This window comes from Chelonoidis abingdonii, chromosome 7, assembly GCF_003597395.2.
Source record: "Chelonoidis abingdonii isolate Lonesome George chromosome 7, CheloAbing_2.0, whole genome shotgun sequence".
In the NCBI taxonomy this organism is placed as follows: domain Eukaryota; kingdom Metazoa; phylum Chordata; order Testudines; family Testudinidae; genus Chelonoidis; species Chelonoidis abingdonii.
In genome coordinates this window covers 53,785,052-53,809,382 of record NC_133775.1, presented here as the reverse complement: position 1 = coordinate 53,809,382, position 24,331 = coordinate 53,785,052, and the positions used below count along the sequence as shown (strand labels likewise).

At 39.0% G+C, this 24,331-nt stretch overlaps 1 protein-coding gene across 1 annotated transcript in view; it reads left to right on the top strand.

Annotated features, from left to right (window-relative positions):
- Positions 1-24,331, top strand: part of HMCN1 (hemicentin 1) — a 342,169-nt gene that overhangs the window by 224,962 nt on the left and 92,876 nt on the right. The window contains exons 41-53 of the mRNA XM_032783448.2: positions 884-1,059; positions 1,406-1,502; positions 4,521-4,643; positions 5,743-5,904; positions 6,373-6,654; positions 8,504-8,671; positions 11,837-11,950; positions 16,904-16,990; positions 18,370-18,561; positions 19,416-19,589; positions 21,603-21,716; positions 22,776-22,921; positions 24,094-24,244. Of these exons, the coding sequence (XP_032639339.1) occupies positions 884-1,059; positions 1,406-1,502; positions 4,521-4,643; positions 5,743-5,904; positions 6,373-6,654; positions 8,504-8,671; positions 11,837-11,950; positions 16,904-16,990; positions 18,370-18,561; positions 19,416-19,589; positions 21,603-21,716; positions 22,776-22,921; positions 24,094-24,244 (1,986 nt within the window). The remainder of the gene's footprint in view (positions 1-883; positions 1,060-1,405; positions 1,503-4,520; positions 4,644-5,742; positions 5,905-6,372; positions 6,655-8,503; positions 8,672-11,836; positions 11,951-16,903; positions 16,991-18,369; positions 18,562-19,415; positions 19,590-21,602; positions 21,717-22,775; positions 22,922-24,093; positions 24,245-24,331) is intronic.

Sequence of the window (24,331 nt, the reverse complement as noted above, 5' to 3'; positions counted from 1 at the left end):
GAAAGTGTAGCAGATGATTAAAATGAAGTTGGGCCATAGAGTTCCTCAACAACTTTCTATTGCTGATTTCCATTAATGGTTCCTTAAGGAACCTAACATGAGATAGTTTCAACATTAGCCATCATGGCTCTGCAAGAAGAAGGTGAAGTCTGTCTTTTCTTTCCTCATCTCATTGCTCATTATTCCAGCCCTTTGAACCATAGTTGTTCTACGGTTATAAATGTCCTCTGAATTTTCAGTCTGGGACTTAAAAACTTTTCCGTGGTTTTCATTTGCTAAATTATATTATTAACTATTTGCCTACTTGCCTTAGGCTCTGTCTACACTAGCACTTTTGTCGGCAAAACTTTTGTTGGTCAGAGGTTGAAAAGAACACACTCCTGACCAACATAAGTTTCTCCAACAAAAGACCCAGTGTGGACAGTGCTATGTCAGCGGGAGAGTGCCTCCCACTGACATAGTTACCACTGCTCACTGTGGATGGTTTAATTATGCTGGCAGGAGAGCTCTCTCCCACTGGCATAGAGTGGCTACACAGGAGCCATTATAACAGCGCTGCTGCAGGGGTACAGCTGTGTCACTGTAAGGTCTGTAGTGAAGAGATAGTCTATATCTTCACCATCTCCCTGCAAGCAGAATTTCACCATTTCTTTCCACTCAGAATTTCACTAACATATCTCTTGTGAGAACTCTTTGTGCAAAATTGGGACAGTATCTCTGATACATGATCGTAAATCAGCTGTTTCATTCCACACACAACGTGCGAAACTGGCTAATAGCTGCCGTGTTATTTTTATTAGGTGGGTGTACTAACTCCTCAGTGTGTCTTGTGAAAGCATGTGTTGGCCAGGGGGTTTATTCTTTGTTTTATGTGTTGTTTTAGTTCCACCAAACATTATGGGAGAGGAACAGAATCTGTCTGTGCTCATCAGCCAAGCAGTGGAGCTGCGTTGCCAGAGCAATGCCATTCCCCCACCCATGCTGACTTGGCTCAAAGATGGCCGACCTTTGCTGAAAAAACCAGGCCTCAGCATCTCTGAAGATGGAAGTGTATTGAAGGTAAAGTTCACTTGTGTGAGACTCCTGTAGTGCTTACTTCCTCGGCCACTTATCAACCATGAAGGCACTACCCTTTTTCCAGGCTACCAGCTACTTGAGAGGAGATCTTCACAGCATTAGTCGCATTGATACTAACATGAATAATGGATGAGTGCTATGAGGAGCACATATTCCTGGGTTTTTAGGGCAGTGTATCATCCTTACTAAATTTATGTTTAAAGTTTTAGAATGACTGGTGTGAAAATAAACAACTTCACCCTAATAACATTTAATACATAATAGTCTATATACCAAATAACAACCTACTCATCAAAATGAGAGTCAAAAGGTTTAATTTTGTTTCTAGATTGAAGAAGCTCAGGTTCAAGACACTGGACGTTACACTTGTGAAGCCACAAATGTTGCTGGGAAAACAGAAAAGAATTATAATGTCAATGTTTGGGGTAAGTCTATAATACTGTACCAAGCCTGGGGACAAAACTCTAGTAAAGCTGTGAAGCATAATGCTGGAGCACACTGTGTAGTTCATATGTAGTTCATTTCTGAGGTTGATCCTATGCTGCCTATATAAATAAGCCATGTTTAGTGTTTCACAAGGAGCTTAGAAATTAACATGAGACTATCCAAATGTTACTTTCAGGCAAACCTAAAATGTATACCTACGCATTATGATACATGGAGTGAAGAGAGCAAAAGCACAGTTTTGCCCACATAAAAATATTAGGCCACATTTTCAGTATGAAAATTTGGTTTCGAAATTAATGTAATCAAATTTTTAGACACCCCACAATCTCAGATTTGCATGCATAAACAGCACATATCCACTATGGGTAGTTAGATATATAACTAACCAATTGGTTTACTCCAGTGTCATACAGATTAAACCCACATAATTTCTGAGTTTTTGGGGTGTGCAATTTTGGAGTCTGAGAATCCAGATTACTCTCTCTGTTATATTTACTCTGCACAGTTTAACAGTTGTAAATAATAACAAAAGCTGTAGTAAAAAAAAAGTTCATGCTAGTACATAGATATGAATCAGAAATCACACATGTTGCAGATATGTTGAGTGAGAAGGTGCTATTTTAGCATAGTCATTTTCTGACCATAAATATACTTTAAAAAAATCATTATCAGTTTATTCTGTCACCAATCAGAAACAGTTATCTGATTGCAATTTTCTGATATCAGTCAATATGTGATTAGTATGACTGATTATTACTTTTTAGTATGTTTGTATAAAACAATTCAAATTTGGTGGATGGTGCCCTATCAAGTGAGTGAGACCTGAATGGAATCCTAAACCTTGTGATTTTAATATGATAAATGACTTGGCTTAGAGACAATTGGGCTGCTGATTCTGTTTTATTATAAAGGTCTGAAAACTGTCCTGTTTAGGTGAAAATCACCTCAGTGTAGGGGGCCAGAACAAGGCCCAGGAACCATTTAAGTTCACATAAATCCTCAAAATAGAGTGTAAAGTGGGACTAAGAAGGGCATATATGCCTTGTGCTGGTCATTGTACTGGCTGAATTTCACCCATTATGAACAACAAAAAAATGACCTCAACAAAACTAAATAATACCTTTATTCTGGTGATATATGTATCCAGTGCACATATTTTGAGCCTAATTTTTGGCTTCCTGTTAGCGACCTGCAAAGTTAGGTGCAATTACTTGTTCCCTCTTAAATGCAGTCATCAAAAGGGAGGCCAGGTTTTTCAAATCTGGTTCTGTGTATAAAGCGTGATACTCTAGATAAATATTATATTTTCCTGAACCCTCATAAATCAGGATTTATTTGAAAAACAGATGATATAAAATCTTGATTTAGACTGGCATTTATGTGGTGGTTGGGGGCTGTATTACAATGTGGACGATACCTAGGATGTACCTAGTTTGTGAATAGATAGAAAACTTATGTCTCCACACACTTTTCACGAGCAACACATCCACTCCCTGCATCTCCCACCTTACATTCAGATATCCCCATTTTATAGGGACAGTCCTGATAATTGGGCCTTTTTTTATATGGGCTCCTATTCCCCCCCCTCCCCCCCATCCCAATTTTTCACACTTGCTATCTGGTCACCCTACATCCAACTCCAATTTTACAGCAGACTCACTGTTGCAAAAGATTCTTCTCTGGCATCAGCAGAGGGAGCTGGATTTGCCCCTTTTGTGCACAGAGAGCATTTTAATATCATTTTGAAAGAAGAGATAATTTTGTGTTCGTTAGCAGCATTGACTGGAAAAACTTAATGGAAACCAAAAGTTGCCTGTAAAAGCCATCTGTAGTTAACTGTTTAGAATGAAATCCTTTGTTTACTCACTAGGAGCAGAAATGGTGCGTGCCATATTTTTGAGTGGTAAATACAGGAAATGTGTCTGTCTGATTATGTTCTGAGTACTAGTGAGATCCCCAGAGCTAACTCCAATTGCAGAAACTGTCAGAACACAGCCTGTGTACTAAAGATAATATTTGTCTCCTTGGAGACTGGCATAAGCTTAATGGTTCGAAGCAGAACAAATGAAACCAGAGCTTGAAACCAGTATAAAGCTTTTACTTTATAAAGCTTTACAGTTGCCAGTGTTGAAACTCATGCATCTGTTTCTGCTTAATAAAAAATTATGGGAATCAGAGGGCTATAGTGTCAGACAGAAATGCTTTCCTATTTTCGTCTGGTTGAAATGTGTTGGATAAGCCATTCGCTAGTGAGAATCCCTTCTCCCACTTCAGCTTGAGGTATCCACTGCTTCTCCTGGTCGATTTTCAAGGATTTACTATTGCATGTTAAGGAAAGTTGCCTCCCCAGCTCCAAGCAGGCCGTTATCACTTCCTTGGGAACTGATCCAAAATATTAAAAACTGTTGAAGATCAGAGTGAAAATGGATTGGCGCTTCTTTTCTGTGCTTCCTTTCCTGTTGCATAATAACTGAACAGAGGGAACACTCAATATTAGACCCAGCAAAAGGAAATCCTTCTTTGGGAACCATGCAGGCAATCAGGGACTTTGTGGCCATGGGAAGTAATCAAGATCTTGGCTGTGGTTGAATTTTAAAAGGGGCTGAGTAGCTTGCAGACTTACAATATCAAAAGATTTATAAGCTAAGATAATGTGTTGGGCCATCATTCAGGGTCAGATTCTGCCTGGCAGGTCTGTAATGTAGGTAAGGGTACGGGAGCCTCCTCTTACTGTGCAACCTGCATTAGAGCCAGTCAGAATTGCAGAGTATTTGCTCAGCAGTGGGCAGGAACTGCTCTGATTCCCCTGGAGGAGGGAGCCAGTCACCCAGAGGGAGTATGCCGTACCCCACAAAGGGGTACTCCTCCAGGCTGTGCGTTCAGTACCTGCTCAACGCACAATGGTGTACCATTTGCTTTTACCAAGTTGACATTAGCCCAGTGTTAGCAGGTCTCATTCTGGTTCACTGAGTGCATTTTTTGGTATTTGTTTTCAGTGTCACCAAGTATTTATGGCTCAGATGAACTCTCCCAACTGGCAGTAATTGAAGGAAGCCTTATCAGTTTGGTATGTGAATCCAGTGGTATTCCACCACCAAGCCTTACCTGGAAAAAGAACAGTGAGTTAACATTGTCAATAGTTACAAAATAAATTGTTAATTTTCTTCTTGCAATTTTCACCATTTTTCCCCTCAAACACTTTGGGAGGAATTTTCATAGGACTCTAAGGAAATTAAGGGGTGCTTAAATGCTATTGAAATTCAGTGCTAATTTCAGTGGGATTTCCTTAGGCTCTGTTTACATGCCCAGCTTCAGCATGATGACAATACTATCTAGGTACAGTCATTGCCATTTGTGATTTACTGAACTTTCCTTTACCCAGATCAATATTGAGAGGGATCTGTAAATCCTTGTGCTTCAGGGTATAAACTGATCACCAGCATATGTCCCCCTTATGATTTAATATTGCACAGTTAGGCGCATTTTGAATTTTTCCTCACTACCTTTAAGCATTAACCAGTTGGAGACAGGATATCAGACAAGATAGAATCATTGTTCCAATATGGTAATTCCTATGTTCTTAATCAGTCCCAGTGTTAAGTCTAGACATGCCTTTCCAGCCTGTCTTATCTATTTATCTGTATAGCTATGTTCTTTTTAGGGCGCTGTTCTTTGTGGTATCTGAATGCCTGAACCTAACTGAATTTGTAGGAATTGTTGGAAAAGAAATGTTTGTTATAAAACACTACTTTTACTTAATAGAATTTTCAGACAAGATTCAATTGTGGCAAATCCTTATTATGATGTGTTGTCATTTTGTCATCTTACAGAAGCTAAAAAGGCAAATACAAGTTGTCTTATTACTGTATATTAAGGCCTAAATTTTCACACTCAGATGCCTAAAATTAAATTAAAAAATTTCAACATTGAGAAAAACATTTGAAAGTGGCAGCTTCATTTTCTGAGTACCCAGAGCTCACACTTCTCAGCACCTTCAAAAATCTCCTCCATAAATAAATGTATGATTTTCAAATGCACAAATCAGAGATAAGCATCCAAAGTTAGGCATCCAAGTTTGAAAATTTGGGTCTAAGAAGCTTCTTTATTTTTATGAGTGGCAACTCTGAGCTCAGATTTTTCTAAAAAAAGCTGGTAGAATTTACTGAACAACCTCATTACCATTCTCTGTGTTTTTATCTGAAAGAATATCTCTTGCAGGTTCTCCATTGCTGGCTGACCCTACAGGAAGAGTCAGAGTGCTGTCTGGAGGCAGACAGTTGCAGATTTCAATTGCTGAAAAATCTGATGCTGCATCCTATATGTGTCTGGCTTCAAATATAGCTGGAAACGCAAAGAAAGAATACAATTTGCAAGTTTATGGTAGGTCATTATGTAATATTCTCTATATGGTTATTGATCTGAAAAATCAATTACATTATGAAACCTTAATTAGTAAAACTGTGTTAAGACTGTAAGGTTTTCAGAGAGTGACTTCCAGATGGAAGTCAGCACAAGATCCTACTTGCTCAATCAGAGTGAGGATTAATTTCCGGAGTCACCTGATAAACCTACTGGCTACATACCATAAGGATATTGATTCAGATCTCAGCTGAAATAATATGTAAGGCACCCTGAAAGTGAGTCCAGCCAAGCATTATCAGAGTACTGACTCAGAAGACAGAGTGCAACCTACTGAATTGCCAGCACCACTTTCTGCAGCAGTGAGGTGTTTCTTGATGATCTCCCTTTTAAGTACTTCACTCATTCTTATGTGTAAGGATCAGTGCACATTCTGAACCTTAGCTTCTCATGCTAAAGTTTTACATTTTGTTTCCTTTTCTTTAATAGTTCGCCCAACTATAATGAACAGTGGGAACCACCCGTTTGAAGTTGTTGTAACTCGAGGGAATAATGTTTCACTGGAGTGCAAAGTACAGGGTAACCCACAGCCAGTAATAACTTGGATGAAAGATGGTCGTACCCTTGTCAACGGGAGGAGAGTAGAAATACTGAATGATGGATATCTTCTTCAGCTGAAGAACGCCCAAGTGTCTGACACTGGCCGCTACATGTGTGTGGCTGTGAATGTGGCAGGACTGACTGACAGGAAATATGATTTAAACATTCATGGTGAGTAGGAGAGATGAATGGAGCAGACAAGATAGACACAGATATGTTTTCAGGTTTACCCGGGGGAAGTAAGGAAACGGTTGTCATAATGATGTAGATGTTCCATTTGTGTCTATCACATGCTCGAGGCACATTACATAGATTAAAGCACAAATGTTATTTTGAAAAACAAAACAAATACAAATCTTCTAACCCCTAAACACAGCCCTCCTAAAATCAAACCAACCCTAGTCTCCATCCCAGCTTCATCCTAAAGGAAAAGCTGGGAAAATAGTCAGGTCTTGTGAAGCATCCTGAAGATAATCAGATCAGGGCTCAGATCCTCTAAGATAGGAAATGAGTGAGAAACCAAGAATACTCTGCTGCTCGTCCTCACCTGATAAAACTAGGTGGATGTTAGCTGGGATGCACTGAAGAATCACAGCTGCTAAGGTATTGCATGAGGATAGAGACAATTTCTCAAGTAGTCAGGATGCAAACCAGTTAGGACTTTACAGGTTAAAACCAAACCTTAAACTTCATCCAGAAATCAGCTGGCAGCCTATGCAAGTTATGCAGCACAAGTGTGTATGTGCACCCAGCAAGAAGGAACAATTAATGAGCAGGCACTAGCTGCAATATCAGAATGGTTTCATTTATAGCCCCCAGGGAGAGTACATTTCAGTAATCTAACTTCAGTGGCATGGGTTACAGTATGAGTATCTGCATTTAAAAGAAAAGCCATGGTATATAATTTCAAAAATCACTGTTTCGAGTCTGATTCAGAATGGGACTTTATCTACACTCTGACTATCCTTCCTGTTTCATCAGACACAAGTTATTTGACTACCGGGTTAGGGTAGCTACTGTAATCACTGGATGATGATGACTGATTATCATCGCTAATATGGTCTGTTTGACAAGTGTTCTGTCACAGATCCCACTGAAACACAAAGGTTTATGAACATCTTGAGATAACAGGAGCCATGCAGCCCATCTCCAATTCTAAAGTCTTCCTATAAAATGAGAAAGGGAAACGGCAACTAGAGAAGAAAGGAAGAGAAAGAGAGAGGAAAAGATAGAAATTAAGTTGAAAGTGAAGAAAATATATTTATTTCTGTAATTATTAAAAAAGAGAGGTGAAAATTACACTGGGGTTCTTTCTAGTTGGAAGCCTCTGGGGTGGCAAATTTTCTTTTTTTACTTCTAACATTTCTCTTATTTTATTATTAAACTTGAATGTATTGAAAAGAAAATTGTAAACTTCATATGCTCACAGACTCAGATCTGTTCCTAAGCCTGAACTTCCTGCATGGAAGTGTGAAATGTGGAACCGTGCAAAACGTCGAATTATTCCTCTTCCTAACAATGAAAAACCAACAAGAGATTTACTATTGTTATTTAAATCCCTGAAAGGGATGTTAGATCATATTTTTGCTTTTTTGATTAGAAAAAGTACAGTATTCTGGCAGTCTGACACAATTTTTCTTAACAGTTCACTAGCTGTAAAATGGACATAGCAAGCAAAATGTAATTTTGTGTACTAACTATGATTCTGAAACCATAAAAGGATCTAAGGGGATTGATAGAATCAGGTCCAAGATGTTTATATCTTCTGCCTTTGTGACATGATGTCTCAATAATATGAAGACTGAAAATGTTAAAATGATGGTAATTTGCTACTATGTAACTAGAATAGAAAAATGAAGTTACTCTGCAACTGTGCAGTCCCATACTGGTAAGGATGGTTTTAGGTGCAGTGAATTAATTTGTTCATTTAAAGAACGTGGTGTGTCTCATCCAGAAGTAATCTTAGTTATTTTTATTCAGTGTTATCAGGTGTGTTTTTTTCCTTTGTTTTGCTTTGTAGTCCCTCCAAGTATTGTAGGTGACCTGGAAGTGCCTGAAAACATCAGCACTGTGGAGAAAAATCCTGTCACTCTGATTTGTGAAGCATCTGGAATTCCCCTGCCATCCATAACATGGCTCAAGAATGGAAGGCCTATCCCCTTGAATAGCTCTGTGAGAATTCTGTCAGGTACAGTTGAGAGTCTGATGTACTAACAACACAAGCAGAAATAGGAACTCTTGCTGAGTGCTTGTCCATTAAATAAAGAGCCACATAGCTTAGGGTCAGATTGGCTGCAGCATTTATTAAATAGCCAGTTGAACCAAATCTGAACCAAGCAGAAAGTTCTTACCAAATTTCATTTAGAGCTATGCTAACTTGTGCAGATCTGAGAATCTCAGAGCTGTTGCAGTACATGGCTTGGAGTCCAGTATCCAATGGTGTGCAGGAGCTAGCATCTAAAGTGAGATCCCACTCTAGGATTTGGCAACCTGTTGATTGGTCCAACCTGGTAAGGGCCTATGCATAGGAACATTTATCTCCAGAGCCATTTCAAATGGTAACAGCTTACCTTGTGGATGCTGATAGGTGTGAGGCTCTCAGTGTGCATGTGCACCATGAAGTCAGTTCACTTAATTAAGCTTTTACCTCTGGATCATACTTTTTGTGGTTTTGGGGTTTTTTTGGCAAGGACTCACTAACTGAGCATAAAACAGAATGAAAACCCAAATAATAAGAGAACTTTTCCTTGAATATATGTGGGTCTGCAGTGACTCTAAATACCAGAATCAGAGGAAAACCTGCTTGTGTGCCCTTGGATTTAAAGTGGTAAATTCCTTTTTAACCTCAAAGCCAATCAGATCTAATCCCAGAGCAAACCCAGATCAAGCAATTAAGATGGTTTGATAAGACAGAGCACCTTCTGATAAAAGCCAAAAAAGACAGCCCTTGGGCACACCATACAGCAGGTCATCAATATTGAAAAGAAGTACAGGATTTGGAGTGCCTAACCTATAGCCAGGCCTACGGGGAAACATGTCCCCTCACAAGGCAGAGAACTAGGAAAAAACTTGTTGCTTCTAGAGAAGCCCCATTACATTAAGGCAGGAGAAATGTCCCAGGCAATCAGTGCTTATGACTTTGGACTCTGCCACTGGCTGATCTGATTGGCCAGACATCTGAGTGATAGCTGCAGGTGCAATTGGGATCTTTGACTTCTAACCTCAGTCTGCTGGGGCCATCTAGAAAGGCCTGGCCCTTATACTTTTTTTCTGATGGGAGGATTGACAGTAAGCGAGAGGACTGTGATTTCCATTCCAATGAACCACATTGCTCCAAGACTACAAAGAGGGGAGAGAGCAGCCTCCTGCATGACTGACACCTGCAGCGTTACTCTGCATGTGATTGCTGTTTGGTAACTTCATATTTAAAGTACATAATTGACTTAGCAGCTCTGAAACCAACAAAGGGATATATGGACCCAATTGAAAACACTTTGAAGTTGATGGGAGTCTTTGCATAGACTTGAGTTGGCTTTGGCTCAGGCCCTTTACAACATTCAAGTATTAAGGAATGACCTGTGCAAGGTTTGGCAGCTGAGTGTGGCTGGGAGAAATTGATAAAAGTTAGGATGCTTCTCTTAAATTGGGTCTGCAAAACTGGACTGGAAATATAATGAGAAGTGAGTTTCATGAAGTTTCTAGTTCTTCTGGTTGTGCCAGATGCATTACCCAAAGACAGCCCCTCTCTTGGGATTTCAGCCCCTCTGTTCTCAAACTTGCCCAGAACTGGGAAAGGAGCATGAACATGGAAAAATAATGGAAAACAAACAGAACCTTGTCAGAAGTTCAAAATAGTTTAAAACTTGAATCTGGAGATATGGAGGATATTTTATTTTATCTGAAATAATTTTCCCATCTCTACACTTGAACATAAAAAGTTAGTCCTATTTCCAGTTGTATGTTCCCTTTCTTATCCACAGTATGTATGAAAAAGGGTTTGGTGCTGATTATTATGTGACATAAACCTTATTTTTTGGTCTGATGTTGGCTTTCTGTTGTATGGATGATATTGCCATCAGCTCAAACAACCTCTTTTGAGATCAGTTGTTTCCATTCTGTCCATTGATTGCTTCAACCCACTCTGATGTCACTAACTCCACAGTGCTCAGTCACTGCTGAGCTCAGAGAGATGAGCCATGGAAAGTCCTCAAGTTATCCTTGAATGCTGGTGGAGAGGGAAACTAACAACAACCCTGTGCCTTGTTTTCTTGTGAACTTTACATGCTGTTGTGTAATCACTCAGGAAATCTGCACAGAGTGGTGGTGAATTCTGTTTTTGTTGTTTTATTGTGGCTGTTTTTGTGGACCTTAGAGTTGGAGTTTTCTTTGTTTTTGCTTGTGAAGATGCTGAGGGAAGAATCCCTAAATTAAAATCTTAAAATAGTTCACCCTTTAACTCTGCCAAAGTAATTCAGTTCTGTAGATCAAACACATGCTTATGTGGCAGGGGATCAAAAACTGATTGAGTGGCCCACACACTGCTTCCATTCACTCTGAATCCTCCTGTTTGTCCATGGTTTTTCTCATTTGGTTCCTTTAAAAAACATGGAAAAAACCATCACATCACATCTTCATGAAGATAGATAATAGTTGTAGGAAATGGAAGAGCTTTTAGTAAGTTTTAGTATAAGTATGATGGGGGCAAACCCTGCCAGCAAAGCTGTGCAACTTTTGCTGTGCAAGTGTGGGCAGGACAAGATTTGAGGAAAGACACACAGTCCTCTGCAGATGTTTGCTCAGAGGGTGTTGATGAAGGAGAAGCAATCAACTTAAGAAATTATCTTTTGCCTACTAAAATTGTTGCCTACTTTTAAGGATAATACCTAAAAGTAATATTAGAATTAGAACATATTAGAGGACATTTAAAAAAAATTCTCTTCTTAATGTATCCATTTGATAGCACCTTGTGTTTAGTACATTTGTTTTCCATGTGTAGCCAGTGAGTTGTACACCAAAGCACTTATATAGATGATAGTCCCACTGACTCCAATGGGAATAGTCACGTGATCAAAGTTAAGCACAGGCATAATACTTTGCTGGATTAGGGTCTCATCCTGCCCCGGTGTAATCAATGGGAGTTTTGCCAATGATTTCAAAGAAAGCAGAATTGAGCCCAGTCAGTTTCTACTGTTAGAGAGTCTTTTTATATAGCATCAGGAGATAAATTATTTTTTAACGTGATTGTAAAATCACAAAAATGGTTTGGATGCATTCATTGTGGGATTTTTGGCATCCTTTATTTGTTTGGGAGGCTATTTTAATATCTGTATATTCTTGTGGCTTTTCTCTTCAGGGGGTAGGACCCTGCGTTCAATGCAGACTAAAGTGGAAGATGCTGGTCAGTATACCTGTATAGCAACCAATGCTGCAGGAGAAGCAAGGAAACATTTTGGCCTTTCAGTTTTAGGTAAGTATATGATTTTGATGAAAGTAGATAAAGTATTACACTGTATGTTTCACCAGCGTATATATTCAAGTTTATACATAGTTCCTCTTAGGGCTTGTGTAGATGAACAGTTAGCGCATAGCAAGCTGGATGTGTATCTATAGTGCACTAGGGTGCCATGCACTGTCCATGTAGACCCTCCTGCCATGCACTAAAAGTTCCCTAGAGCACTTTCATCTACTCTGCTTTGAAAAAATTCCCTAGTGTGCCACATGCTAGTGTGCTGTAGATTTACACCCCAAGTTGCTGCATGCTAAATGTTCACTTGATAACATGATCTGAAAATCAATTTTAAACAAGTCAGACTTGCGTGTAAACTGGCCATGATTTTATTTGAAAATTAATAACATTTAGGCATGACAACATATAATGGAATCACTGATTACTTATTTTCAGTTTGTAAAAATTACAAGCAGTATACACAGTAAACCATGTGAAACTTAATACTGTGAATCCATGTCATTCAGTGCCAGAACTCAGAGAAACACTCACGGTACAACCTCATGGGCACTGAACAAAATGTTTGTGCAAAACCCTTGTGAACTGAAACAGCCAAGTTTATACTACTTTCTATATAATAGAATAAAGAGTGGTTACAGGATAATGGTCTGCTGTAACATAGTGGTAAAGGAAAAGCCCAGGCCTACCATGAAAATAAATGGTGGAGCTGAGCTGAAAGTGGAACCAAAACTTTTATCTGCAAAATCTATGCTCCACTGAAAACCTTCCATAGCTATGACTTTATTTCTAGAAAGTGATTAAACAATGCATGCAGTAATGCCTGAGCCAGCCAGCACAGTTAAACAGGCTCAGGTATAATGAACTTTGTAGTACAATTACCCAAAATGCTGTATTATATAATTTTGTCAGTCTCAAACTTTTTTTTTTAAAAGTTACATTTTCCCCAGGAATATACTTAAATTTGGGGTGGCACACTATTTCCAGATTAGTAGTCAGTATTATTTTTTAATCAGCAAGTAATTGTCAGGGATCCTGAAACTTGACTGACAATCACACCATTTGGCTGGATAATACTATAAACTCTTGCTTTTCTAAAGTGCTGAGCAATGTGTGCTCTCATTGACTTCAGCTGGAGTTGTGGATCTTCAGCCCTTCTGAAAGTCAGACCCTAAATGGTAATTATATTCTGTCCATTCAGGTTTATTTGATCAGCTCAGGCATGTGGAAAAATGTAAGAGGGATAAGCTGTAAAAAGTATTCATCATTTCACTGTTTTGATCAAATGGTTCTAACTTTAACAGAAACATGCCAGTGATGGAATTGGGAACCTCGCTACAATAGTCTTCACTTGCCTTGAGCAGAAATGCTAAGTGAAACCTATCTTAATTGGGTTACATGGAAATTTGTAGGATGGAAGCCTCTTCTGTTTTCCTTTTTTGTATTTATTTTTGCATTCTAATAATTTATTCATATTTCAAAGGGCTAGTTATAGGAATTAAGCCATTAGGTACATGGAATATACCCCAAGTTAAACAAGTAAATGCTGTAAACAGAAGGTACCACAGAGATACTAACAGCCCATTCTTATACTGGCAGTCAAGCTGGCATTTGTTTCCAATGCCATTGGAAATGCCAACAAGCTGGCATTTGTTTCACTTTGTAGCAGGCAAGCCAGGTTGTTCAGACACATTGGTGTGGAATTATTAGTATTATGTTTGCAAAATATTTGAGGTAACTGTCACATTTTTCTAAAGTCTGGAATAATTTAGTGTTGATAATTTACTGAATTAATTTGGAGACAAGGCTGTGTTATGTGTGTAATTCTTTTTTTTAAATTTATTGTGAGCAGTAATAGTTGGCCCAATGTTCCTCAAACCAGTCTTGAGCTTGTCTGATTTCATCTGTCATTTTTTCCATGTCTCCCATTAATTTGTTTTTGTCTGGTCACGTTTTAAAATAGAACTCTCTCAAAAGCCTTTTCAGCAGTACTCATACACTCAGATTAAGAGGGTTTGGCCCTAATTTCATCACATTTGGCAAGGATGTGCCATGTATTAGCCATGTCTGCTTGTCCACTGACCTTATCACCATGGTTGAGTCTACCAGTAACCATCTCCCCACTAAGCACGTTGTGCAGAGGACAAGTTTTAGCCACTGACAGTGAAGTAGTTTCTCCAGCTTTCAGCCCATAGTTTGAGTTGTAGGCTTGATTTATTTTTGTTCTCCCGCTTTCATTTTAAACTCTTACTCCTTATCAGGTGCTTAAGATCTGATCTAATTTACTATTTTCTCATCAGTTTAAAGTAAATTCTATATCTTGAAATGTTTTTTAAAAATTAACTTTCACTTCCAAATTACTGGTAATACAGCTAGATTATGTGAAAGCAAAATATTCACTTCCTGTCTTTCTGGTGAATCTAGCTATCTGGAGTCCAGTCCTGCTGTGATGGTTCGATCACAGAGATCCCCCTTGTGACTGTCACCTGACATGCTGAAATTATCTCGAGCCCATTTTCCCTGCCAGCTTGGGATGCCAGAACCCTGCCTTGTTGAGCCAGACACACTAGCCTGCTGCAACACAGACCCAGGATCTGAATGAGGCCCCAAAGCTGCAGACTTTAACTGAAAACCATTCAGCAGGTTACCTATTTCCAACACCCAGACACTCAGTTCCTAATGGGATCCAAACCCCAAATAAATCTGTTGTAGTCTGTATAAAGCTTATACAGGGTAAACTCAAATTGTCTGCCCTCTATAACACTGATAGAGAGATATGCACAGCTGTTTGCTCCCCCAGTATAAATCAATTACTCTTTGTTCATTAATAAACAAAAGTGATTTTATTAAGTATAAAAATTAGGATTTAAGTGGTTCCAAGTAATAACAGACAGAACAAAATAAGTTACCAAGCAAAATAAAACAAAACACGCAAGTCTAAACCTAGTACATTAAGAAACTGATGACAAGTAAAATCTCACCCTCAGAGGTTTTCCAGTAAGCTTCTTTCACAGACTAGACGCCTTCCTAGTCTGGGCCCAATCCTTTCCCCTGGTACAGTCCTTGTTCCAGCTCAGGTGGTAGCTAGGGGATTTCTCATGACTGCAGCCCCTTTGTTCTGTTCCACCCTTTTATAGCTTTGGCACAAGGCAGGAATCTTTTGTCTCTCTGGGTCCCCACCCCTCCTTCTAAATGGAAAAGTACCAGGTTTAAGATGGATTCCAGTATCATGTGACATGGTCATATGTCCTGTGAGACCCCCAGCCTCTTCCTGGGCTGACCTACACATACACTGGAAGGTTTGCAAGTAAACAGAGCCATTTACAGCCTATTGTCCTGGTCAATGAGAGCCATCAAGCTTCCAAACCACCATTAATGGCCCACACTTTACATATTTACAATAGGACCTCAGAGTTATATTTCATATTCTTAGTTTCAGATACATTCATAGAAATAGGATGAACACTCTCAGTAAATTATAAGCTTTGTAATGATACCTTACAAGAGACCTTTTGCATAAAGCATATTCCAGTTACATTATATTCACATTCATAAGCATGTTTCCATAAAACATTATGGAGTGCAATGTCACACCTGCACTATTTGGGTTTACATGAGGGTAGAATTTGGTCCCTAGTTCATCATCTTCTCTTCCTTCCCAGTCATGAAGCTCTCTCTCTAAATCCCTTGTTATACTTCAGAGTACCTAACCAGTCCTCCTTATAGCCATGTTGCCTCCTCTTCTTCAGCCTCTATGCTTTTAGTGCTCTGAGTCCCAACTCCTTTTTCCTTTGCCCCAGTACTAAAAAATGCCCTTCATTTAAAGACATAATTGCTTCTCCAAAACCATAGAGTTAACTGTGTTGGGCTTTTCCCAACAATAAATGAAGCATATCATGCCAATGAGGTGGCTCACAAATGGGAGTAAGAGGTTCACAGCTTGCCTCCTGTCATTGTTAATCATGTTGGTGCACATACTAATGAACCAGTTTTCATGTGCCTTGTCTATTTATGCACAATACTGAAAACATAGGGGTTGTTTCCAGGAAGCGAGTCTCTAAAGATGCAGATGAATGAGAGTGAATGTGGGTAGCAGTGGTGCAAACCTTATCGTCCTGATTCTGATTTTGCTTCTTCTGGCATAAACTGAAATTAGTGGGGAATTACACTACTGTGAGTAAGAGGAGGATTTCTTGTTTGTATATAATTTGCACAGATGTGTGTTTTCTGTATGCACACAGGTGGTTAGAAATAGAACAGACTTTGGGTCAGACTGCAGGTCGACCTTTGAGCAAGTGCTCAAGTGGTAACAGAGGTTCATGAGCAGATTCTCTCCTGTGTTCCCCTGCAGGATTATTCACAAATGTAGTCCTTGTATTGAGTGTGCAAGGACTGCTCCTCACCAGCATGTCACAAAAGGACAAGCCATCTCAAAAGGAGCAAGCAGGGGAGATTGAGGTGGGGGTGCTGGCTGGTTGCAGAGTGGAACATTTTGTTACCTGTAAATCCTGCTAGGGTATCGTAACTCTTTGCTGTTGCCAATGTGGGCCTGTTCCTAGTAGGTCTAATTAAGTCATTTGTTATTTTTAAATGAAAGAAACAATACGTTCAGACAGAGACAACGTCTTTGGGTAGGACTACACTTACTACATTGGTGCAGCTGCGCTGCTGTTGTAGCACTTTAGTGAAGATACTCTAAGTGAACGGGTGAGAGCTCTCCAATTGGCGTAATTAATCCATCATCCCAAGAGGCAGTAGCTAAGTCAGCAGGAGAGGCTCTCCCACCAACATAGCACTGTCTACACAGGGATTGTGTTGGTATAACTACAGCACTTGGGTATGAATTTTTCACACACCTGAGTGATGTAGTTATACCAATATAGGTCTGTAGTGTGTTATATTTAAATTTGGTGTAACTAGCAGTGTGCAATATTATGCCTTTTTTCTCCCTAATAGTGCTCCCAGGAATTGTGGGTGAGAATAAACTGGAGGATGTGAAAGTAAAAGAAAAACACAGTGTTACATTAACTTGTGAAGTCATAGGTAAGGCTTTGCAATGTCACAATATGTTCCCTATTCAACAGCTAAACCCACAGTAGCTTGGTGTGTTTGTTAGTGGTCCATATTCCTGACCACAGTTGTTTGAGTGCATGTGTACAAAGAGCTGAAAGCCAGAATTTGGCTCTGAGTTTTATCTTCACTGTTCTTTTTTAAATGTTTTAATATCACTGTCAATGGGGTGGTTTTTTTAAATGAAGGTTATTTACTGAAAACACATTAAGAGAAATATCCTATAGATCTTAAACTATAGAAAGGTTCTTTCTATTTTTTTAAACATCCAGTAGAATTTAACAGAAAGTATATCCCTGTTATGTGCAAAGTAATGCACATCATAAAACATAATCCCAACTATACATATAAAATGATGGACTCTAAATTAGCTGTTACCATTCAAGAAAGATTTTGGAGTTACTGTGGATCGTTCTCTGAAAACATACATTCAGTGTGCAGTGGCAGTCAAAAAAGCTAACAAAATGTTGGGAACCATTAGCAAAGGGATAGATAAGACAGAAATGTACTTTCTCTGTCCATATATATAATCTCCATGATATGCGCATATCTTGAATACTGTGTGCAGATGTGGTCACCCCATCTCAGAAAAGATGTACTGGAATTGGAAAAGGTACAGAAAAGGCAACAAAAATGATTAGGGGTATGGAGCAGCTTCCATATGAGGAGAGACTAAGAAGACTCGGACTTCTTAGCTTGAAAGAGAGACTAAGGTGGGATATGATAGGTCTATAATATCATGGCTGGTGTGGAGAAAGTAAATAAGAAAGTGTTAATTACTCCTTCTCATAACACAAGAACCAGGGGTCACCAAATGAACTGAATAGGCAGCAGATTTAAAACAAACGAAAGGAAGTCTTTCTTCATACAGTGCACAGTTAACCTGTGGAGCGCTTTGGCAGAGGATGTTGTGAAGGCCAAGGCTAACAGGGTTCAAAAAAGAACCAAATAAGTTAATGGAGGATAAATCCATCGATGACTATTAGCCAGGATGGGCAGGGATGGTGTCCCTACCTTCTATTGCCAGAAGATGTGAATGGGCAACAGGGGATTGGATCACTTGGTGGATTACCTGTTCTGTTTATTTTTCTCTGAAGCATCTGGCATTGGCCACTGTTGGAACTGGATACTGGAATAGATGGACCATTGGTTTGACCCAGTTTGGCTGTTCTTATAAAATTCTAGAGGATGGTTAAAAAACCTATAGGGCTATAGAATATGTATTCTATAGAATGTTCTTAAAAGGGAAATTAAGTGGACACATGAAAATGCTCTTTTCTATTGTTCAGTAACTTTTCATTTTCTAGAGGCTACAGTAATTACCACTTACAATTAATTGTATTTTTATTAAGGGAATCCTGTACCACAGATTACATGGGTAAAAGATGGTCAGCCTCTTACCCAGGATGGAGATCACCAGATTCTGTCCAGTGGACGTTTTCTTCAAATCACCAACACTCAAGCTGCTGACACAGGGAGATACACATGTGTTGCATCCAATATAGCTGGTGACAAAAGCAAAAGTTACAGTCTCAGTGTACTTGGTAAGTGATTGTGCTGGTTATCTAAAGCAGATATTAATCTCATTGAAGGGTAGATATTCATGCTGGAGTGGCTCTAACAGTTAATTACAACAATGTCTAATCTACCTGACTAGAGTTAAATACTTACAACTGTATACTTGCTAACGTATTTAATATTAATAAGGCACTTATACTTTTAAGAAGAAACAAGTTAGGTAGGAAAACAGAGAGTTAGAACAGGAATTAGTCTACATATAGATTGAACAAAACAGTGCATTGTCTTGTGTTTTACAGAAGAAATGTGTTGAGGACACCATTAAGGGAGACATTGTTTAATAAAAACTCAGACCACCTGTTATTTTATTATGATGGTTATCACGTTACAGACTACAACTAATACAGTAGAGTTTCTTTATATACTCTCATATCCTGCCCCACATCCCCTGCCTAGCAATAGCTTTCAGGAAGATCAGACAGTAGGCCTGTTGATCTCTAGCCAATAATAGTCCTTGGGAGGTGGTGGGGTAGTCTTCTTCCCTTCCTTCCCGCTTCCCCCCCATTCCCTTTGACAGGCTCTATGAACATACGCTGAATTTCAACTTCAGGACAAAACAAGAAACCAGATAGAACTTCATGTAGTGCTATCGGACTTTTGCCTGGTTCTGGGTTTCATTGTGAACAGTTCACACATGCCTAGTAGTGATGCACATCCACTTATTTAAGTTAGAACCAAATCCCTAAACAGGATATTGAATTTTCTTTATAAAGAGGTTTCAGATAACACCAGCAGTTCTCCATTTAGAAGTTATTGTAGCCTTAAATTGCTTTTAATGGCTGTCAGTTCCATTGCTGAGGATCTTCTTATTGCTTCCTAGTGTCTCCAACCATTGCGGGTACAGACAGTCATGGCAGTGCAGAAGACATCATTGTTATCCTGAATAGCCCCGCATCCCTGACTTGTGAGGCTTATTCATATCCACCAGCTACAATTACCTGGCTCAAAAATGGAGCTCCACTGGAATCTAACAGAAATATCCGAATTTTGCCAGGTAATTTTTTTATTCTTAAATAAAATAAATGTTTTGTCACTTATCAGATGACACATTCATAAATCAAAGCAATTAGTTGTAATAATAGCATCACTCTGTACTTCTGTAGCATTTTTCATCCCAGGATCTCAAAGAGTTTCACAACCATTTTTATGCTTTCATATAATATTTATCCCTTTGCTCTGTAAAAGATGGTGGTGAGACAAGTTAATTGCACAGTTACAATATAATTAAAGTTAGGTGGTAACAACATAACAACAACATGGTAACTTCATTTGAAGTAACCCACAGTAACTCACATCACCACTATCACTTGATAACTTTAAAATGTATTCATTACCATACTACATCATATCCATATTAAAAAGGCAATTGAATGACTTATAGAAATTTTCAGTTTACCTCCTTAATTACCTCCCAATTTTTTTTTATTATTTCTTTAAGCAAACACAGCAAGCAGCAAATATTTGGCCACACTTCTGAAACCCCAAACCATGTTCAGGTTTTGGCAGACTAATTTCAGCTTTTCAATTCAAAAAACCACAACAAATTTTGAAGTAAAGCAGACATTATCCGTGATTTTTTCTGCTTTTTAAAAACCCTTAGTTTTCGATCCAAAAAAAGTTTTGATGGAAAATATTTGTCTCAAAACTGGGTTTGTGCCGAAATGCGGAAGGTTTTTAAATGTTTATTTTTCCCAGGGCTGCCTTGAGGGGGGCGAGGGGGGCAGTTTGCCCTGGGCCCCACAGGGGCTTCCACGAGAATATAGTATTCTACAGTATTGCAGCTTTGTTTCATGGAAGGGGCCCTTGAAATTGCTTTGCCTCAGGCAGCAGCAGAGACCCCATCCCCCTACCCTTCCCCCCAAAAAAGAACAAGCAAATACAGTACTGTACTGTGTTAAATGTAAAGTACTAAAAAAATAGAGAGCAGCATTTTTTTTTCTGCATAGTAAAGTTTCAAAGCCATATTAAGTCAATGTTCAGGTGTAAACTTTTAAAAGAACCGTAACACTTTGTTCAGAGTTATGAACATTTCAGCCTTACAAACAACTTCAGGGTATTCATAATTGAGGTTCTACTGTAGCATTTTTTATAGCTCATTAGTAGCTTGCCATCAAGAAAGTTACAAAGTAATTGTTCTTTTGTTGAATTATCTCTTGTCTAGCCCTTTGTGGACATATGAAATAAGGAAAAGTTTTTCTGGTAAGAATGTAGGTAATAATGAAAATGAATGTTACACTTCTATTATACTTCGCTACTGGTAATTTTGTACCTGTGGGAGGAAATGTGAGCATTACTAGTATGTGGGAATTAAATGACTTCACTGGGGAACAGTTCCTAAGAATGCAGGCTGAAGGGAGTTTTAGCCAGTTTAAATTGGGGTTGTGCTCTGAGAATGTAGTGAGTATAAATTACAAGCAAGCATGAATTTGTGAGAAGGAAACTGATGCATGCTGAAGTTTACAGGCAATTTGAGTGAATTGCATATCTGGAGTCTCAAATCCTGTTAATTCACTAATATTCACAATGTTTCACATGTGTATTATTTTTTCTCTGTTCTCCACACTGAGCATCTTTTCACTTGAAGTACAGTGCTGAAATTAAACTACAGTACAGTGCCTCAGATCCAGCCCTATATATAGAATTAGTGCATTTTTACTTGTTCGCAGAAGAGAGAAGGTGAAGCACAATTATTCAGAAAGCACAGGACCATAAATCAATTCATGTTCAGAACTGCTTTAATACTTTTCATAGGAACTATGACACATACCTAGTCAAGGAGAGAGAGAGCCCATACCCAGTTCAGATACTGTATATCCATTGTTACGTAATGTCACATCCTGACCTAAATTATACACGTGCAATTCCTTTTGAGTTCAATGTGAGTTGTGCATGCACATCCAAGAGTAGAATTTAGCTCTCAGGGTTGAAAGTATGACTGCAGAAAACATTAATAATGAGGATCAGGAGTATGATGCTAATGCTAGTGAATAATATAATCTTTGTGCAGGAGGGCGAACCCTGCAGATTCTAAATGCACAGGAGGACAGTGCTGGTAGATACACCTGCATAGCCACAAATGAAGCTGGGGAAACACTGAAACACTATGAAGTGAAAATCTACAGTAAGTTTTTATAACAATGGAATATATTAATTTCTCATTCTTCCATTTTTTCTTTACAGTTTACCCATTCTGCTGCTCACTAGGGTTTCTGAACCAGCAGGTACTCACTCTATCCAGCTAACACTTGCATTAATACAAATCATGCCCACCATCTTGAAAGACATCAGGAAGATTTGTAGGACATCATTTACAAGCATTCAGTTGAGGTTACTGTAGGCTTTGCAAGCCCAGGGAAAGATGTAGAGATGGTGCACTAGAGATAATGAGGTTAGTTCGATCAGGGAGGATGAGGCCCTCTTCTAGAAGTTGAGGTGTGAACACTACTGAGCATCAGTTCATTTGCAAATTTGACACCATCAGCTCAGGATTAAACAAAGACTGTGAATGGCTTGCCAACTACAAAACCAGTTTCTCCTCCCTTGGTTTTCACACCTCAACTGCTAGAAGAGGGCCTCATCCTCCCTGATTGAACTAACCTTGTTATCTCTAGCCTGATTCTTGTTTGCATATTTATACTTGCCTCTGGAAATTTCCACTGCATGCATCCGACAAAGTGGGTATTCACCCATGAAAGCTCATGCTCCAATATGTCTGTTAGTCTATAATGTGCCACAGGACTTTTTGTTGCATTTACAGATCCAGACCTACACGGCTACCCCTCTGATACTTGACAAAATGTCAGAATTTCCCATCAGAAGGATATTCTGAGTTTTGACTAGCTCTACTCATTAAGGATTCAAAAGCCTAACTTTTGGCAAGTTTTTGAAAATTTTTATTATTTTTGATTAAATAGTAAGTAAGCATGAAAGCCAGGTAGATGGTAGAGTGGGACAGTCAAGGATGTAGTCCGGTGCACTTTCACCAATAAGTTAAGTACTGCTGTTTTGTAATAACCCAGCTATGGTGCTCAGAGAACAGGATCACACAGGAATGTATTTTTTTACTCTAAGGTTATTATGCTTGGTTTCCCTATGTCTGGTTCACTTTAAACGATGTATAACATGTTAATTCAGTCAGGGAAATCTCTTTCACTTCCTTGGGATGTTTGTTTTTGTGCAGTTCCACCCGTCATTAACAAAGGAGATATCTCAGGAATGGGCCTGTCTCCTAAAGAAGTAAAGATCAAAGTAAACAACAGCCTTACTCTGGAGTGTGAAGTTCATGCGATTCCTGCTGCTGCCATCAGCTGGTATAAGGATGGACAGGTCAGTCACAAATTTAATTCCTTTTAATGGGTGGTTTTCTTACAGAAGCAGTTGAATATTTATCATCATTTTTAATCAACATTTTTATAGCATCATAGGTGCACACATGGCTCCTGATCCTGCACCACTGAAATCAATGCCTCCTTGCTGTCATCTTCCTTCCCCCATCCCCAATATTATGGACAGTGGTACCACCCCACAATTTTATGGATCTCACGGAATCTGCATTAGGCCAGATGCCTCTGCCCACAGGCACTAGAGCTCCTACTTCTCCCTCTGGTTCACTTGCAGTGCAGGTGGGACGGTGCTGCCAGACTTCATCTGCCTGTGACTGCTTGTTCCTTAGAATTGAGTGGTCATTGCACAGAAGATAATAGACCCCCAGGCTGTATTACCTCCTGTGCAGATTCCCCACAAGGCTTGTGCTGGAAAGAGGTGTAACATCCTGGCCCCACCCTCTGCAAGTTCCCTCCACTGGGTTCTGGGAAGAGGTGACAATGCCCCAGAAGCAGCGGATCTTCCAAAAGGCATCCTCCATGTGCAGATTTTGGGAAAACAGTGAGACCCTGAGTACAAAACTCGTTGAAAGGGAATGAATTGGGGGCCACAACATTATCTTTATAAAGTCATTCTTCAGATTAACTGCATTTTAAAATAAAATAATCTAAGTCATCTGCTTGGAAAGAGTAGGTTTTTTTTCTTTGTTAGTAACTTTTTATTACCGCAAAGGACTCCTTTCCTATTAAGTTTCTTCACTTACATTTATCACATATATTTCATTAGATCGGAAGCTTAGTATCATGCTAATGTTACTTTTTTCTATAGTCTAGACCATAGGCACATTAATAGGCTGAGCACATCCAGGAGATTCTTAGCATCTCACAGGATCAGGCCTACTGGCTGGAGTGTGATTCCTAATGTTATTGGGAACAATAATAATAGATATGTTTTTCTGTTACTCTTGGCAAAGCCAATGTGATCAAAAAGGAAAGAAATGAATTTAAAAGAACATGTTTTCTTATTCCCAGCTTTCTTTCAAATGCTTGTCAAGTAGTCATATCAAGGTAGGAGTAAGTAATTTGACTGGCATATCAGAGCAAAAGAGCTGTACCATGAGATTACTTTCATGATTCTTAATACTTACTTACAAATTTGTTTAAATTAAATCACAGCCTATTAAACCAGATGCTCATGTTACCATCCAAGCCAGTGGCCGGACTCTGCAGATAAAGGAAGCTCAGGTATCAGACACTGGCCGTTACACATGTTTGGCGTCCAACGTTGCTGGAGAGGATGAAATAGATTTTGACGTGAACATACAAGGTAAAGAGGGAAACAAAGGTCAAATAATAATAAAATTCTCCTATTCTGTCAATGTGAGTCATTTTCTTATAATATTTATTTTGGAGC